General features: G+C 43.5%; 1 protein-coding gene across 3 annotated transcripts in view; it reads left to right on the top strand.

Moving 5' to 3' along the window:
* The window catches only part of KANK1 (KN motif and ankyrin repeat domains 1), a 58,871-nt gene that overhangs the window by 11,217 nt on the left and 27,809 nt on the right, over positions 1-19,845 (top strand). For 2 of the 3 annotated variants that reach the window (XM_063080536.1, XM_063080537.1), the window contains exon 2: positions 16,074-18,746. In XM_063080536.1, coding sequence (XP_062936606.1) covers positions 16,074-18,746 — 2,673 coding nt within the window. Of the gene's footprint in view, positions 1-13,969; positions 14,055-16,073; positions 18,747-19,845 lie in introns of those variants that run through there. The other variant, XM_063080538.1, reaches the window with a different exon arrangement.

The following is a 19,845-nucleotide window of genomic DNA, read 5'->3' on the forward strand; positions in this document are numbered from 1 at the left end:
TAGGCATTGGGGGGATTCTCCAGTATGGCAAAAGTAACCCAGGCCCTCAGAGAGAGAGCAGAGCATCCTGCTTTCAGTCTCTCTCTTTTTAAGATGAATACTCATAGGTAGAGCTTTTGCACGGTAAGTTTACCTGAAAGAGAAATGGTGATGGGGATGTTAGGGTGCTGTTTTGGTTGTTGTCCTTGTCGTTATTTTTTAAAATAAGGGCTACGGGAGAGAACGTACCTAGTTTATGGCTTTTCAGCACAATGTAGTATTAATTTAGCAGTAGAGTAAGTAGTAACAGCAGAATAGCAGTAAGCTGATAAATAACATAAGCTTCATCTGTAACATGCCAAAATAATCATACCTACTTTGTTGTAGGTTTGTTATGCAAATTAGATGAGTGTAAAGCACCTGGAACAGTGCAATCCAGAAGAATTTTGCATGGTGGGTGGTGGGGAAAGATGGGGGGGCAGGACAGGGGGGCCTTTGCAAGACTGATAACCCAGGTACATTTGTGCTGTAGCTATGAGACTGGAAGGGTGTTGTGAAATCAATAGACAAGAAGAGGAACACGTTGGAGCAGGAGGGTAAATTCAGAGTATCTCAGGAAACATGCACCTTGAAATGTCCAAGAGTAATCTGTGTTATCACTACTTAATTTAACTTTGGTTTTATCTCTAGACCAAAGGGCAGGCTCTCTGGGGGAAAAGTCTTGCTGCAGTTATGTTAAGCATGAGAACTGTGGGTTCAGATGTGCTTGATTGCAGTCCCAAAGTTCTGAAGCCACCATCCCAGGATAAAGACTGTGCTAGTGCGTTCTCAGCCAGCCTGGGATCACAGAAGTCTTTTGTCTACAGCTGGTTTCCCTTCTCATTGGGAGTCACCTTTTCAGGCTGCTCCCCGCCTACCAGAGGAAAAGACTTACATACATCTTCATTTTCCCACATCTGGTTTGACTTCTTCCTTTGTACATATAATAAGAGAGTAAAGGCAGATAGATATGTTTTTCTGTCTATAGTGGGAACGTCTGTGACTGGTGGTTTCCAGGCAGAAGGAGATCATTTTTTAAATTCATTTCCCTCCCAACCTTTGTCATCTTCTGAAAAAGAACTAGACATTTATTTGCATGCAATGACTCTTTCTGCTGAACCTCTCCTTCACAGGAGCATAATAGGCAGACACCCACAGGTTCAGATATAGGCTGCTTCTGCAAAACAGTTACCTTCAACTGCTTCATAGTAAGCTGTATTCTTACCAGAACATGATATTTATGAATAAAAATTGAGGGTTTTTTTTTTTTTTTTACAGGATCAGAAAACACTACATTCTGATGCTTTCTTCAGTTTAATTCTTAAGACTAAGTCTCTTGATATTAATACTTAGTTTGGAATATAAAAATGTGACTAAATAATACCAGAATTCTTTTTCAAAAATAGAAGAAAGTTTCTCTATCAAAAACAAATGATAAAACAAGACCAAGGTAATTTTTAGGGTGATGGATGTGTTCTAAAACTGGATTGTATTGGTGGATGCACAAGTGTATACACATACTCATCAAACTATACACTAAAAATGGCTGAATTTTATAGTCTGTGAATTATAGCTCAATAAAGTTTCTTTTTTAAGCCCCCAAAAGGGAAAAAAACCTCTCGTCTAATGGAGGTGTTGTTTGATGAAGTAATTTGTAATTATGTGAACCTGATATTTCAAAGTATCTGGCACTTGAAGCTTTGTTCTAAGAAGTTTAATCTTTGTAGTTTCACACAGAAAAATGTCTGTCCCAAAGGTCATCGCTTTTAAGGCATCTGGCCACAGACATGGTCATCAGTAAGATGGAGGACAGAGAAGGAAATGGAGAGAGGTGGGGTGTGGCAGGCCCTGGGACGAGTGGGCCATACTAGGCAAATCCAGTGGGATTGTGTAAAGCTGCCTCTCTCCATCCATCCATCCCGTTTTGAATTTTACAAACCAGACTATTTAGAGTCATCCCTAATCCTTGTTGATCTGTTTTATTATTTAGAACTAGCTTTGCTTGTTTGCCCTGCCATAGAATTTGATAAATCTGTTCCACTAGAGCCGCATTTACCCAATGAATGTAGGCACAGGTGAAGAAGGCCTTTAGAACCCCCTTCCCCCTGTTTTTTTTTTTTTTTTTTTTGAGTTGATGAATTTAGACCATTAGAAGGACAAGTTCTTACTAACTTTTTAAAAGAGAAACAAAAGGATGCTCAAAGACGTTATCACCCCAAAACAGAATGCACTTATTTGGAGGACTAATTCTGCATCTTTGAAAGTCACATGATCTAATTTGGATAAAATATTTAAGGGCATGGGTCTGTGGTTTACAAAATGGTGAGTGTTTTTAGCCTTCAAATTACATGTTGCATTAAATAAGAATAAACCAAGCAAAGGAACTACTCGCCTCCAGCCCAGCCTGGGTCCAGTCTAAGACTGAATCATTTCCTTCATAAGCCCTGTGCTGCACTTAGCTCAGATCATCAAATGGAGCCTTTCTCAGCATGGCAGGGTTGGGGGGAGAGGGAATAACTACGTCAGTGGGAGGAATGAGAAAACATTTGCTGCCTTTTTATCTAAGCTCTTCCTAGAATTAACACAATTACAGCTGCATTTCTAGGTCAGCATTTCATGTGTCTGAAGAATATAAGGACAATTTGTTTGAAAAACTAGAAAGAGGATGGGAGAGGTGTGTCTTCTCTCCTTTTTGGTGTTGTTAAGATCCTTGTTAGCACTTTTGTTTTAGTCATTTTTGCTGTCTCACTGACACTGAGCGTCCTGGAATTAAACCCCGTGGCCAGCAGGCTGTTAGTTGGTCAGGAAATTCCAAATGGGTATAAATAAATTCTCTGCAACAGCTCCTGGGCCGTTTGCCTGCTAATGTGTGTAGTTCCTTTAATGCTGGGGGAAGTATACTTGAAACTTGGTTTCCTGCTTGCTGAAAATCACCGTTATTTTGTTTCTGGGTGGGTAAGTAAGAATGCCCAAAAAAGAAAGGAAAGCGTGACATTTGGGTGGGGGTTGGTGAGATATACTTGTAAAGTCAAGCTCGGTATGTTATGAAAAATATTTACTTTTATTATAAGCTGGAAAGGATAACAGTACTTGATTTTTGGTTCAGTGAAAATTTCAGCTTTAGCTATGGCTCTAACATAAAGATGTCATTGTTGTAGGAGTATAAGAAGGGCTGTATGTATATGCTAAGGTTTGAGATTTTGACTTTATGGTTTACTTAAATTCTAGAATTTCCTTTTTTATTGCTAAATCCATCTTTGGTTATTTGTTTTCAGCTCTGTTTTTCTAATAGGGAATTTCTTAGCATATATTAAATTGGTGTGTTTTTTTTTTCTCTTATATAAACACTATAAAATAAATAAGGACTGGGATTCATACAAATACTACAGTTTCCACTACTACCCCCCCAAAAAATCTGTACTGTTTTATTAGAAAAGCCCTTTTTATCCCCATCTTAGCTTGTGCTAATTTTCTGTTTTTCACCAGATTTCCTATTTACACTTAGAACAATGTACTATTTTTAAAGAAAGTTGTAAAACAGCAGTTAGTCCCCAAGATAGTTCTCTTCTGTGCATGCATGACGAATTTGGGCTGCATTTCAGCAGCAGTTCTTTAAATTAGACAGTGGGCCTTAGACAGCGGTATGGCCTGGGTTGGTGAAAAGCAAGTACTGAGGTGCCTGGGGCATCTTGGCTATTTTGAGACAGATTTTGGGTGAAGAGTTGCTGCATCTTGTACTTGGCACTGAACACTGGAGAAGAGGGCCACTGTGTAAACCTCAAGGCCCCTGCTGCCATCATGTGGCTTCCTAATACAACATGCCCTTTATAACACATAGGCCATTTTATTCCCAGGAGCAGTAATCCTTTTTGCTTTCTTCCCCCTCACCCTCTCTTTCCTGCAGCCTGGTTTCCGGCCTCTTAAGTCATGCCCAGAGTAGAACTGATGATGCAGCCAAAGGGATACCACATTTAGGTTGAGCCAGTTAGGATACAGGTGGAAAGGTGCTGCCGAAGGGGACTGCAGAGAGAGAGCAAGGCCACAGACTCTCTGCCTGAGCTCATCTGGTCTGACAGCTGCTGCGATTCATTTCTTTCTTCACTTGGTCACATAGCATGCCATGTTATGAAATTTTGTGTAAAGTGTGATCAACAGTTAGTCATAGTCTGGAGGCAACTCTGGAAATCACAGAGTCCCACCAGCCGCCTCATTTTATGCCTAGGAATCATGGTGCTGCATTGTGTGATTTCAGGCCCCTGCTGCTGGCTGCTTGTTCATGACCTGGGAAAAAATGATAGCTCATGTTCTTTTTTTATGAAAAGAAAATTGTACCTTCCCCCATCTCAGGCAAGCTATTCTGGATGAAAACCATCATCTCTGCACAGTGTGTTAAAGACACTCTCTTCATGAACTTCAGGAGAGACGGATGAGAGCACTCAGAACAATTGTCACATACCTTTGTCCTCTTATCGCAAGAAGGAAATATTTTAACTTGGCCATAATATATTTTTAAAAGTTGGGAGATACCTGTCTACTTTTGCTTTTGTTTTATTTTTCCTGTGCATAATTGATGCTGGACTAGGGCTCCCTTACACCTAACCAGCACCCACATGCCCCAGGGCACACATATACTCACTTATACTCTGCAGGGACCTGCTAGCATCTCCCTTGTCCACTCTAGGAAACAGAAACTGATGTAGACCTCAAAATTTTAGCTCACTTACTTGATTCTGAACAAGTATCACAAACACCTCAAACCCTGACTTCATGCAGGGAGGAAGGGCGCAGGGTATAGGGGAGGAGTTCTGGGTCATCTCTGGGGTACGAGGACTGTGTGCCTCACCAAACAGAAGATGATCCAATAATATTAATAATAAAATAGACCCCGGGCATCATTCTAAGTGCCCCACAACAACACAGTGATGCAGTACTATTATTTCCTGATTATACAGTTTGAATATAATCTAACTTGCCAACAGCTGGGAAGTGGCAGAGCCAGCATTCAAACCCAGGCAGTCTGGCCCCAGCATGCCTGCTTTAAATCCATTATCCCTTCCTTCACTATACTTATTCATCAGTAGGTGCCTAGATGTGGGGTTTTTCATTTCAACAGATATTAAGCGTGCTGTGTACCAAGCATCATGCTAGGCACCGAGGGTTACAGAAATTAATACTGCTTGACTCCTGCCTCCCAACACACTTGCAGTCTGGTGGGGGGAAACAGGTACATGCTTGCTTACCACAACACAGGTTAGTATATACGGGCAAAGTGTTTTAGGAGGATAGAGGGAAGAAGGTGACTAGTTCTTCCCAGGACAGAGCAGTTGGGGGTAAGTAAGGGTTTAAAAAGGATGCGATATTTGGGTTGGGCCCTTAAGGACAATGCAGCTGATTTTGGCAGATGGTAATTTTGAAAGATGGAAGAGTGTGAGAAGGCCATGCTGGGTAGAGGGAACAGAATGAGCAAAGGTAGATAGGCTTGAAAGTTGCTTGGTATGTTGAGATTCAGGGTTGAGGGGAGTCTGGGAGGTACTGGGATGAACCTAAGTTGTTGAAGGCTTCTAATGCTACAGAAAGGAGCTTTTAGGTTTTATTCTTTATAGTGGGACTCCTAGCACATTAATCTGCAAGATTAATAATTGAGAACCTATCCAAGTTTCCATGGACACCTCAAACAAATGTAAAATTCCTCAGATAATATGTAATACAAAAGAGCAAAGACATCTGCCCCTGAACACAGGCTGCTGGGTTCGCAATATGAGCAACTGCACTATCTTGCTGTGCTCCCTTGTGACTGGCTGCCCAGAGACACTGAAGCACAGGGGAAGGAAGGGAGGAAGGGAAGGAAGGAAGGAAAGGAAATAATAACATTTATTTTCAAATAATTTCAAGCTTACAGAAAACTTGTGAGGGTATTCTCATAGCTTTCTCACCCAGATTTAGATTCTCCAGTGGTCAACATTTTACCCCATTTTCTCCATCTCTTTCTGTGCACATGCATGTGCATGTGTGGGGCAGGGGTGTGGAGTTACGTGTGCGTGTGCGTGTGTGTGTGGAGACATGCGTTTGTCATATCTCTTCAGTCTCCTTCAATCTGCAACAGTCCTCAGTCTTTCCTTTCTTTCGTGACTTTGACAGTTTTAAAAAGAGAGATGTTTGATTCCATAGGATGTCTTGCAGGCAGGATCCATTGATGTTTCCAGACCCGGGCCATGCCATCCTGGCAGGACCCTGCAGAAGTGGTGCTGTGCTCTTCTCAGCACATCTCACAGGGGCACAGGATATCAGCTTTGGTCACCTAGTTGAGGTGACTGTTGGTTTTTTTACCATAGAGTCTCAATTTTTCCTTTGTGATTGATAAGTTATTTTTGTGGTGAGGTATTTTGAGACCAAATCAATATCCTATTGTTTGGTAGGAAATCTCTATCCACTATCCTTAGTGCCCATTTATGATTCCTGCCTGAATCAGTCACTGTTATGATGATTGCCACGTGGTGATTTTCTGTTTCCATAATTCCTTCTGTATTTATGAGTTGGCACTCTACTGTACTTATTTATTATAGATACTAGTATATTCACTGGATTTTAATCTGTTACCATCATTAATTATATTATTTTGATGCTCAAATTATCCCAGGTTTGGCCAGTGGGAGTCCAAAAGAGTTCCTGAGCCAAATAGACCCCTAACACTGGCTCTAAATAGCTACTTTGATGTGTGCTGGCAATTGAGAATAATAACTGATAGCAGGGTATTATCTGAGTCCTAGATGTGGTATGCACCTCAGGCAATATGGGTCACCTGCAGCAAGGTCCTTGTCAGGCAGGCATACAGTAGCACTCAAGTGACTCCAGAGGCAAGCCAACCTGAAATTCGGCCTGTTGGAGACTATCTAGTGGTAAGAAGTTTTGAATTTTCTGAGTGTATTGCTTAAGATCCTCCAGACCCTGTCCTCTACCTTGAGCTTTCCATGGTAGCCAAGTCAGGCCCGCGGGCAGGTGTGGGCAGAGAAGCACAGTGGCATGCTGTCCGTCTTTCTCCCCTTCCTCCCCAGAGACACTTGCTGGCTGCCAGGGTCAGCGTAGTCTTTGCTTCACAGACATTCTCAGTCCTTGCTGTTCCCAACCCAGAGTCTCGACTATGAAGCAGGTCTACATCTCAATGTGTTAAATCAGGGCCTGGGTTCCCTAAGATGTCCTCTCTCCTTTCTTCCTGCCATCACTCATGCCAGATGTGTCCCTCCCAGATCATACTTTAATGACCTTCAGAAAAGAAAATCCCATCATTTTTCTCTGCAGTGAATCATCCATTGGTTTAAAGAAAAATACTTTCTTTTTTAGTAGCAGAATGAGGTAACAAATAGAGCCCTGGATGACAAGTCCAGAGACCCCATCTTGGTCTCTGATCCTGGTCTGCAGTTCAGCCCAGAGTAGCTGGAATTCATCAGGCCTTCTCAGTTTCCTCTGAAATATTGGGGTGTAGGCCAAAGGCCAGCCAGCCCAAATGCAGGCATTGTCTGTTCTAATGGTTTAATACCACAGCCAATACTTATTATTTAGTTGAGTAGATAAAACTCACATGATGCTAAGGAATTTGAGATACTGAGAGGAAAAATTCAAGGGGACTTGACTTGAATAATCCACGGAAAACCTAATGGAGGATGCTGAATTTTAATTCATACCCCAGCATCTAGCCAGAGCAATCTTATTAAAATGCAAATCTGATTACTTCATTTCCCTTCTTTAAAACCCTCAGTAGCTTCCCAATATACATAAACAAACCAAAAACATGACTCCCAAGACCCTGCAGGATTAGGGCTCTGTCCCCTCTCTCCCTCACTTTAGGCTTTGCACAGTTCCCTTTTTGGTTCTTATAAGTGGCAGATTTGCATATGCTGTTTCTTTTGCCTAGAATTCCTCGCATCCCTCCCACATTGCCCAGTGGACTCCCCAAATATAGCTCCCATGAAGAATGCTCCCTAATCCCAGCCCAGGTAGGGTTCCTGCTCTATCCTAGCATAGTGCCTGTATTTTGCTTTCACAACACTTCCTACACATTCTTTTATGCAGCCACTCATCTGTCTCCTCTTAATGTCTGTTTTGTTTAGCACCTAGCAGTGTTTGGCACATGGTATGTAGGTACTTAATAAATATTTACTGGATGAAAGAAAAAACCCATCTTTCAGTCTGACAATTGCATCTTCCTTAGCTCAGCATGTCCTGTATGGAGTGTGCCAACAGGTGAACCTGGAATGTGGAGCTAGCAGGCAGGGAGAGGTGGTGACGGGAGACAGTGGGAGATTAAGTGTAGAATGCAGATTAGCATCTGTGGGGACAGGTTAAAAATGTAGACACAAGATCAGCAGTGAGAGGAAATCTAAAGAGTTAGGTAGAGAAGCCAAAAGGAGTTATGAAGAGTTAGCCGTAAAAATGAACCAAGCCTGTAAAAATGTTGTTATGCTAAATATGAGGTGTCAGTTGGCCCGGTATTTCTTCTGAGCTTCAGACATTCACTTTTACTTTCTTTAATGTTATTTTATTTGCATGAAGTGTTTGGGTAGCTCTTTTTAAAAGAGCTGTAACCTGAGGAGGAGGTATTGGTGAAATTGAGGTAGGCATTATTTACTCCATGGGAAGAGGGATTTAGTCTTCTTAGCACTTAGAACGTTTTTTTTTTTTTTTTAGCAGCTGGGAGTACAGGGATCCAAATGCTTGACCTTGGTGTTAATAACACCATGCTCTAATCAACTGAGCCAATTGGTCAACCTTTAACACTTAGTAAGTGCCTATTATATGAATGAATGAATGAATAGGTTTTAGCTGGGAGGGAAAAGAGCAGGTTTAAAAATAACTCTTTGGGAAATGCAACAGCAAGAGGAAATCTCATCGGCTGTACATTCTTCTAAAACAAAGTAAGGAAAATTTATACTGCTATCCTTTTATTGCATGTTCTTTAACAAATAGTGTTCCCCACAGAGATTTGATATAGGAAGGGAAGCTCCTTAGGTCTAGAAGAGACTAATGCTAACATTGTCACAGGAGACGTTTCCTGCTAAACCCGCTCAGAAGGACGCTGTTCCACTTCGCTGTCTTCTTAATGCCACTGTTCCATTCCTAGAAACGTTGATTTGCTAACTCAGTTACTTTCATACTCTGAGTAATTAGCCTCATGAGAACTTGCCTTTCTCCCTGAGATCATCCTACTGGTTTTCTTTCCTGCTGACGTGGAATCTTCAGACAGCAGGATGCTTGCACTCTGCCACCTGCAGACGTGGGAATCTGGGATAATTATGTGCTTCTCTGGGACTGACTCAGCTCTGTAGGCAAAATCTTCATGCCTCATGTGAGAGGGAACAATATGTTAATGGGAATTAGCAAAGTCCTGCAGTTTCAACAGCCAGGTAAAATATCTGGTGAAGAAAAACACATAAACAGTGTGTGAAAGTCGTGCACACCAATTATTTTCCACGGCACCATTAGTCAGTAATTGGGCCTAGAGAATGCAGCAGTGAGACCAGAACAAAGAAGTCATTGTGTCCTAATTAATAGAAAAAGTAATAATATTAAAGTCTTGTCCATTTTAAAGTCCACCAGGACACATTATTTCAGAAACCTCCAGTGCTTTTTGCTCATATTTAAGAATGGCTCATTGTGGTAGAGTATGTAGAAAAGTATTGAGTACTTTCTTACTCAAAAGTGGCATTTTTATCACCCTGTCACTTGAGCATGGTGTTAAAGTCTCACTAAGCAATGGAAAGCTGAAAATCACAGATTACATGGCCAAAATTTCAATTGCTATATGTGAATTTTTTATTCTGTTCACTGTCTCCAGCATAGGCTTTTGCACCCTCGGCACTGTTGACATTTTGGGCTGGATAATTCTTTGTTGGGGGAGGGAAGGATTGTCCATTGTAAAATGTTTAGCAGCAATCTACTCACTAGATGCCAGTAGCACCCCTCAACCTCCAGTAGTGACAACCAAAAATGTCTGCAGATATTGACAAATGTCCCCCAGCGGTCAAAATCACCCCTATTTGAGAACCCCTGCTAGCAGGTTAGCACTCTCAAGCTAGTTTCCTACCATCTAGTCTAATCTACCTCCTAGTGAGAATATTAATTTTTATGTCTTCCCAAACCAAATGTTACTTGGACAGCAAGTTTAGTTTCCTTGAAAAGTTAAAATCACACAATACTTTATGAATCTAGATGAAATGATTTTCGAAATATCCTTATCTCCATATTTCACTTTGCTAATGCAGAAGAAATTGCAAGGAAATTTCACATTGTTCTTGAGGCCATACACTGGGCCCCTCTCACAGAGCACAAAGTTTTACAGGAGACAAATATATAAATAAAGAGTAGAATTACCGTCAGTTTGTTGATTTCAACTTCCCTCCGATACATGGGAGTTTGGTCTGGACTTAGAAAGTTGTCTCTAAAGTTGTCACATTGGTCTTTGGTTACTCCATACTACAGACTGTAGAAACTGGGTTGGCAGAGAAGAAGAGAAAATAGGACTCTATGACCCTTGGTATCTAGGAGATAGGTCAGCTCAGGGAGGATGCCAACCTAAGAAGCCAGGTGGCCAGCCCACTCTTGACGGGCCTTCCACTTACTTTGATATACTAGTGTGAATTCTGGTGATGCCACCTCTTAGGTGGCTCTTTGCTTCCCTTCTGCCTCGCATTTTATCTATTTTCCCATGCACCTCCATCCCCATAGCCTGTGAGCCTTGTGAGAGCTGAGAGACCTTCTCTCCTTTGTTCACACTGTGTTCCCAGCTTCTAGAACAGTGCTTAGTAAAAAGTAAATGGGGAGAGAGAGAAGATAGAGCAACAGATATTAATTTGCCCTTATTATCAATACGTTGAACATAGGAATAAATTTATTTGGTTCACACTTCACTTGGGTATTATAGTATTTGAACTGGTCCACTTGAATTTAATCTCTTTGCCTACTTCAGTCTAATCCACACACAGTTGTCAAGACACTCTCTCTTGACACCTTTTAGCCCTAGCACAGTGCCTGGTGCACAGTCTAACAGGGATGAAGTGGACAAGAGTGCCCTGCTCCAGGCCCCAGGCTGGTGGCCTCTTCTGTACTCCTCATCCCCTCTCACCTGCCTTCCCCTTGCTTGCCCCTGAACCACCAGGCTCTGCCCTGGCTCTTCTCCGCCAACTACCTCTCTTTTTCCTTTCCTCACTGTAATCATTTACCTTATCTTTAGAACTCATCTCCTGGTTAACGCTATTCTGTTTTGATCACTTGTTCACATACTGTCATACTGACTTGTTGATAATATGTCTTTGTCAGTGATCTCAATTAGTCTTATGTTTAGAGTGTCTGGCATTTATCTCCTAGCTTGACTACATCTCATTTTATTTCTTATAAATTCTTCCTTCTACTCTTTCTACTGAATAGGACCATTTTCAGCTCCTAATTAAGCTTTCAATAAATGTTACATAATGAAGGTAGAGGTGGTGCCAGGAGCGGTCTACACCACTGGATTTCCAGACATTTGGAAAATTCTTGTAAACACCAGGGACAGCCCTCTGATTCCAAAATATTTAGTTGGAGGCTGTGACTTTTAGGATTGCAGTTGAAGATATAGCCAGTGGATTTTTGGCTGTGTGAACACAGGCATAGTTCTGTCAGTCCAGAAAGGCTTTTTTAGGCAGTTAAATGTCTACTTATAACACACTTAGAGATTTTTTTTTTTTTTACACTTCTTTGGTTATTCTTGAAGTTCCCATTTTTTTGTAATAAAAAGGTTTTATTATAATACCTCCCCAGTTTATCATTGAGCTTTTTTTATTCTTCTTTTTAAGATTGAGTCTTATTTTTGTTGTTGTTGGGGGAGGACACGGCGCAGAAACTGCTGTATCTATGAGAATTCAGTTTAGCTCCAAGTAACTGAGACCCCAAGCAAACAATAGCTAAAACAAAATAGAAGTGTATCTCTCTTTCAGTAAAAAGTACAGTGGTAGGTTCTCTAGGAGTATTATAGTTGCTCTGACCCACAAAACCCTTTGACTCAGGTTCCTTCTAGTACACTGTTTCTCCATCCCTAGGTGTGAATATCATGGTCCAAGGTAGCATAGTGTTTTACATTCCAGGCATCAGGATAGAGGAAGGAACAAAGAAGAATGGAGATCAGAGAACTATTCCTGTGTCTCTTAAGGGAAGTTCCTAGGGGTCACTACGTGACATTTCAGCATATGGCCATACCAACAGAAAAGGATGCTCAGGAAACATAGACTTTTTATTTGCCCATCTAAAAATAGGGGGTTCTGTTAGTGTGGAAGAAAGGGATAATACATACTGACGAACATCTGTCTGTCTTTGCCATGGCTACTCCCATTCATGCACCTCTCAAATGAACTTTCTCAGAATTTATTTCAATACATTCCTTTTGCTTTCCAAACAGTGACTTCTTATAATAGTTTGAAAAAGACAAATACCCGTGCGTTATAAAAATTTACAAAATATAAAGAACAAAATAAAAATCAACCATAATTCCACAAGCTAAAGATAACCGCTGAAACAACATCATGTAAAAAATGTCCTTACCACTAATATTTAACAAAAAATTTGTCTTTAGAGCAGTAAGATGTTTTTCAAAGTTTATTATGTTATACTGTATATCCAATTATTTATTCCTTCAGTAAACATTTTTAAACATGTGCTTTGTTCCCAGCATCTTGTAAATTGGTGTGTGCTTGGGAGGGGGAGCAATGAATGAAATTTTGAAAATTGTTTGTTTCTCATGGGATGCTTGCAGTCTAGCACAGAGACAAGACATACATATACGAAAAAGTTGGGAAATAAATCGGGGCCCCATAAATGCCATAGACTAGAAAGCAGGCAATATGAAATAATGACAGTGGATATTTTTATTTAGTTGTAGAATAATTTGTACCATGGACAATTGTTTGTAAAAATGACACCTTGAAAATGCATCTCACTTTTTTGGTTGCTGGAAAATGAAACTTGGATTACAAGTCCTTCGGGTAGCCTGGTTTACACGGTATTAGGAAATAATCAAGCCTAATACGGTTAAATTCTAACCCCTCCTGGTTCTCTGAGTTAGAAGTCCAAAGTTCATTTGGGGATGATTCAGCCTTTTGTGATTTCTATAAGTTGAACTTCCGAAATAACGAAAAGTGTGATGTGTTTTGTTGTGTTAAATCCTGACCTTGACTCAGTTCACCTTTTTGTATTGAAAATGCTTAAGCAGGAGAAGTAACTATGTTAAGAAATACACAGAAAAACCTAGGAGTTATGACAAAATATTAACACTTTCCTACTAGATGATGAGATATGAGTGATTTTTTTCTTTAAATGATCTGCATTTAAATTTTCTCTCTTTTCTTTTGCAAGCAGGTACTACTTTTATAACTGGAAAAAGGTTTTGTTTTTTATTTTTATTTTTTTAAGAAACTCTAATCAGTGGCAAAAATCTCAGTTGTGATTAAGCCGAAAGGGTAAATAACTACGTGTCACTTTGTAGGGAAGCGTTCCTGCGGGGTCTGGAACCGGGGAGCCCTGCTGGGTGCTCTGAGGCCTGCAGAGAACAGTGGCCCATTGTGCCTCGCCACTTGCTCAGGTGACTGAGGGCTGAAGCTGCTTATTTCCACAGAGAACACAAACTATTTTATAAGAAGCGACTGGTACAGGAGAGACAGAGCCTCTCTGTGGAGATGCTTCAATTTCTGGCTTTTTTTTTTTTTTTTTTTTTCACTCCTGGCAAAACTGGAATGAAGAACACACATTTTCAAAAGATCCCGGTTTCCTGTTTTCATGAAAGCAGCAGGGAATGCCGAACAGCTGAGTGTGCCGGGGGTGGTGTCACCGACGCCGGCGGGAGACTTCATTGGTGAAAACCCGGCCTATGGTATTTGTGCGGGGCCGACTGAGCTTACCCCAAAGTTGAAAGTCTTTGCCTTATGGGGCGAGGACCCAGGGCGTCAGAGGCAGGGCCGCTGCGGGCGCGTTGCGAGCAGGGAGCTGGTGCGCGGTGGAGCGCCCCGGGCGGCCGGGTAGGTGAGGGGCGGGCGAGTGGCCTAGGGCCCGTCCCCGCCGCTGAGGGCCCCGGTGGCCTGGGCGAGGGGGGGCGGGGAGGTCCGGGAGCCGCGTAGCCTCCGGACTCCACTCCAGTGGCAGGGTCGGGCTTAGCATCGCCTGCTCCAGGGCTGGCCTGTTGGCTCAGCTGGATAGAGTGCCGTGTTGATAACGCCAGAGTCAAGTGTTCAGATCCCCTTAACCAGGCAGCCACCAAAGACAGACAAAAACAAAAAAATCCTAGGAACTGAGGATTGCCAGCTCACGCACGGCCAGGGTCGGTGAGGTCTGCCTGTCTACCGGGCTGACACCCGAGCCTGCAGTTTCTCTTAGCTTATGGAATTTCAGGCAGCGCTGGAAACAGGTCTGGCTGCATATTTTAAGTGAGTGCATTCTCCATGTGGAGTTGGAAAGAGAAGGAAAGCCAGGTTCTGTAAGCATGAGCACAAGTTTCCCCACAGAAGCCTCGTGGTCAGTTCTCCCATTCTTAGGCTAGAAAATAATTGGCTCTGAGCACTTCTTTCAAATAGAATTCATTTCCCATGTGTTTTAGAATTGAAATCTAGTGCTTACTTCTAGCAGCTACGACAGTTTAATATTGTTTTAAACCGAGATGCAAACAATACATACCCCTTTTATACCTCTGCTCGGCAAACTTCCTTTTGTACTTTTCTTTCTGATATTTCAGAAGGGGCAAATGAAGGCAAAAGGGGTTATTCAATGCATTCGCACTATCAAGCATAAATGTATGGCAGTGTTAGGGACTGGGAAGGCAGACAGGCCACCCAAGTTTGCTAGAAGTACCTGGACCTTGGCAGCAATCAGATGGGTTTGTACACCCAGGATAGGAGCAGAGGTACAGAGAGCTTACTTTTTCATTCATTGCTTTTGGATCCTTTCCATGGCTCTAAAAATGCAGGCTTTTGTAGTATGGATCTAGGAAAACACTTTACTTGATCCTACAATTTAAACAAACAGAAACGACCTTGCTTTTAAATTTGAAAAGCATAGCTCTGGTCAGCAACAAGGTCTGCGCTTTGAAAGATTCTTGTGTTTCCTTTTTTAAATGTTTGGTTTAGCCAGAAGTAGCATTTACGAAGCCACATGATCCAGTGGTTAGAGTATAGGTTTGCCATTATTTTCATTCTTCTTTGCATCTGTTTGCATTCATCACAAATACAAAACAATGTATTCCTGGGATAGTGAATGTTCTGTCCAAAAGAGGTCAAACTGGAGAAAACTTTTTCTCTAGTTGGGAGAGGTTTTGGTTTTGTTTTCAAATGAGGAGAGAAATTGAGAAGTGGAAGTCATAAACTAGAGTTGAAGTCTGTCCTCTGACTGTGTTCCTGCACCCATGCTGCAGGAGTTAATCCCTTGGTGTCCTCTGCCCCAGCTTTCTCAACAAGGAATGTGTCAAGACAAATTGTGATCTCGTGGAGTTGGGCAGGTACTGGGGGCATTTGGCCACTGTGTGGAAAGGCTGCACAGAGCGGCACAGGGGAGAGCTCACACCCTGGCTTCCTGGACCTGCTGCTGACTTTCAGCTTTTTTGTGCTTCAGATAACATTTTGTAAAATAGGAATCTTAATGTCTGCTCCCTATACTTTAAGGGACTGTAGAGGACAAAAGAAATGATGTATTTGAAAATGCTTTCAAGTCTTTTTTTAATACATTCTTTTAAAAATAAAGTATTTAGTAAGAACTTACTGTGTGCTTGGCTCTTTAAAATCATTATCTCATTACATTCTTTTAACTCTATGAGTTAAGTATTTGTATCTCCATTTTTACCTGGAGGGAAACTAAAGTTCACAGAGGTTTATTAACTTGCTCACCGAGCTGATAAGTTGTAGATCCAGGATTAGAACATAGGTCTGTCACCTCTTAAAATCATACCAGCTTGCTGCACTGCAACATACACATATACTAATTTTTACCATTATGTTATTACATGGCATGGCATCGTAATATTTTCCTCTCTCTCTCTCTCTCTCTCTCAGAAAAAGCAGATGATGCTCTGAGTGAAGACCATGACAAAGAACAGAAAGACCCTTATTTTGTGGAGACCCCCTATGGTTATCAACTAGACTTAGATTTCCTGAAATATGTGGATGACATACAGAAGGGAAACACCATCAAGAAACTGAACATCCAGAAGAGACGGAAACCATCTGTGCCATGCCCAGAGACCAGGGCCACACCTGGACAGCAAGGTCTGTGGACTTCAACGGAATCCCTCTCATCATCCAACAGTGATGAGAAACAGTGCCCCAACTTCTTCCTAGCCAGAAGCCAAGTTACGTCAACTCCAGTCCCAAGGCTACCTGCCCCTCTGGAGACCTTACCCGCTTTTCTTATTATCCCTGAAAATCGACAGCTGCCACCTCCCTCACCGCAACTCCCAAAGCACAACCTTCATGTCACCAAGACACTGATGGAGACCCGGAGAAGACTCGAACAGGAAAGAGTCACCATGCAGGTGACATCAGGTGAGTTCAGAAGGCCCAGGCTGGCCAGTTTTGGAGGCATGGGCTCCACAAGCTCCCTCACCTCCTTTATGGGTTCTGGAAACCACAATCCTGGCACATACCAGCTTCAGAATGGATATCAAGGCAACGGGGATTATGGTGGCTATGCCCTGGCTGCTGCTACCACATCCTCTATGGGGAGCTCCATCCGCCACAGCCCCCTAAGCTCAGGGATCTCCACTCCAGTGACCAATGTGAGCCCCATGCACCTGCAGCACATCCGCGAGCAGATGGCCATTGCCCTGAAACGCCTGAAAGAGCTTGAGGAGCAGGTGCGGACCATCCCTGTGCTGCAGGTAAAGATCTCTGTCTTGCAAGAGGAGAAAAGGCAGTTGGCCTCACAGCTGAAAAACCAGAGGGCTGCATCCCAGAATGATGTCTGTGGTGTGAGGAAGCGGTCCTACAGCGCAGGGAATGCCTCCCAGCTGGAGCAGCTCTCCCGGGCCCGGAGAAGTGGTGGGGAGTTGTACATTGACTATGAGGAGGAAGAGATGGAGAGCGTGGAGCAGAGCGCGCAGAGAATGAAGGAGTTCCGGCAGCTCACAGCAGACATGCAGGCGCTGGAGCAGAAGGTCCAGGACAGCAGCTATGAGGGCTCCTCGGAGCTCGGGGCCAACGGGCAGACCCGGCCTCCGGAGTGCCGGTCTGTGGCTGTGGGCGCCGATGAGAATATGAACGATATCGTTGTGTACCACCGAGGCTCCAGGCACTGCAAGGATGCAGCTGTGGGGATGGTCACTGAGACGAGGAACTGTGGGGTCAGTGTGACAGAGGCCATGCTGGGAGTGACTACTGAAGCTGACAAAGAAATTGAGCTGCAACAGCAGACCATAGAAGCCTTAAAGGACAAGATCTACCGCCTGGAAGTACAGCTTAAAGAAACCACCCATGACCGGGAGATGACGAAACTCAAGCAAGAACTGCAGGCTGCTGGATCGAGGAAAAAAGTTGACAAAGCCCTGATGGCCCAGCCCCTTGTTTCCAGCAGGATGGTGGAGGCGGTGGCGCAGACCAGAGACCAGATGGTTGGCAGTCATGTGGACGTGGTGGACGCGTGTGTCGGGACCTCGGTGCAAACAGACAGCGTAGGCATCTCCTGCCAGCCCGAAGGTAAGGACCGAGCCGTGGGGCCCGAGCTGCCCATGACCTGCTGGGTGGTTAAGGAGCGGGTGGAAGTGCACGACCGCTGCGCTGGGAGGTCGGTGCAGATGCGCGACGAGAGTGTGGGTGTGGAGGTCAGCGTCTGCGAGACAGGCAGCAACACGGAAGAGTCCGCCGGTGACCTGACACTCTTCAAAACACACGTGAATGTCACAGAGGTGCGGTCCATCGGCTGCGGAGACTGTTCGGTCCATGTGACCGTCTGCTCTCCCAAGGAGTGCGCCTCGCGTGGTGTGAACACGGAGGCCACCTGCCAGGCAGACGCTGCCGTCATGGCCATGCCTCCGACCACCCACCAGCACACCTGCACGGCTCTGCAACAGGTGACCCAGTTCACCAACACCGAGACAGCCTCCCTCGTGGAGTCCTGCACCAACACTTCCCTCAGCACTCTGGACAAGCAGACCAGCACCCAGGCTGTGGAGACGCGGACGGTGGCCGTAGGAGAGGGCCGTGTCAAGGACATCAACTCCTCCACCAAGATCCGGTCCATCGGTGTGGGGACGTTGCTTTCTGGCAGTTCTGGGTTTGACAGGCCATCGGCTGTGAAGACCAAAGAGTCAGGCGTGGGACAGATAAATATTAATGACAACTACCTGGTTGGTCTCAAAATGAGGACCATCGCTTGTGGGCCTCCACAGTTGACGGTGGGGCTGACAGCCAGCAGGAGGAGCGTGGGCGTTGGGGATGAGCCTGTAGGGGAGCTCCTGGAGAACCCCCAGCCCCTGGCTCCCACTGGAATGAAGACCGGCTTGGTTCACTACATTGAGCGCATCCAGAAGCTGCTGGCAGAACAGCAGACGCTGCTGGCTGAGAACTACAGTGAACTGGCAGAGGCTTTTGGGGAGCCTCACTCGCAGATTGGCTCCCTCAACTCACAGCTCATCAGCACCCTGTCATCTATCAATTCTGTCATGAAGTCTGCAAGCCCCGAAGAGCCGCGGAACCCTGACTTCCAGAAAACCAATCTGGGTAAAATCACAGGTAGGTGGCACCCTGAGGAACTTGGGAATGAGGAAGGTTGGGGGAGAATGGCTTTCCAGGAGGTAAGGATTTTATTTTAACTGCTAAAACTATTTTGGGGGACCTTGGAGAAAGCTTTAGAATCCACAAGCAACTCTGCTGATTGTCATTATCTGGTAGCACCATTGGCCTCTCTGTCTGAAGACTTAAGGCTGGGAGAAAAGTAGAGTGTTGGTTGGCCTAGAGGTTGTCTTCTGGGGCTGCTAGTTTGATATGATGCTTTATTCTTTGTCTACCTGTTATTTACTTGCTCATTTTATATGGAACTGCCTGGGAAAAGTTCTACACTGTTTGTGCCCACAGTTACCAGTATATTATCTATTAAAAATATTGGTATAAAATGTTTTTAGTTAAAATTTTTATGTGGGGAGAGATACTGTGCTAATTCATTTATTAATTCAATAAATAATTATTGAATTCCTACTCTGTTTCAAGCGTAGGTATAGGCTCTGAGGATAGTACAGTGAACAAAACAGAATCCCTGTCCTCATGGCGTTTACATTCTGGTTGGGGCACAGGCCATAGACAGTAAACTTATAATAATATGTGAAGAGATATGAGTGCTGTGAAGAAAAGCACTCCAGTTATGGGAATAACCAGTAGCAGTGGTGGGTGCTATTTGTGATGAGGTGGTCAAGGAAGCCCTCTCTGATAGGACCCCATGAACACGAACTCTGAGAGACAGGAGTCTTTTTCCAGTGTTCATTTTGATAGGTGCTTACATTTTTGTCTTTCTCATTTTTTTCCTGATTGATTGGGATTCCTGCTCACTCTTTTCTGTAAATTGAAGCTAATAATTGAGAAATGACCCTGGAAGATTTTATGACATGCATACATTGCCCTTTGAGCCTCACCAGAACGACTTCCCTTGTTAGTGGTCGCACTGTGTCTCTAACAGTCACATAATGTCACTTTAGGCCTAGGGCTGTACTCCCTGGCTTCCATTCCTGGCTCTCCAATTCTCAAGAGCCAGTGTGAACTGGGGAATGGTTTACATTAAATTAATTTTATGTGAAAATGTGCAATATTGACCTAAGTAAACCTTCCACAAAAATTTCAG

The sequence above is a fragment of the Cynocephalus volans genome, chromosome 16 (genome assembly GCF_027409185.1).
Source record: "Cynocephalus volans isolate mCynVol1 chromosome 16, mCynVol1.pri, whole genome shotgun sequence".
Lineage (NCBI taxonomy): Eukaryota > Metazoa > Chordata > Mammalia > Dermoptera > Cynocephalidae > Cynocephalus > Cynocephalus volans.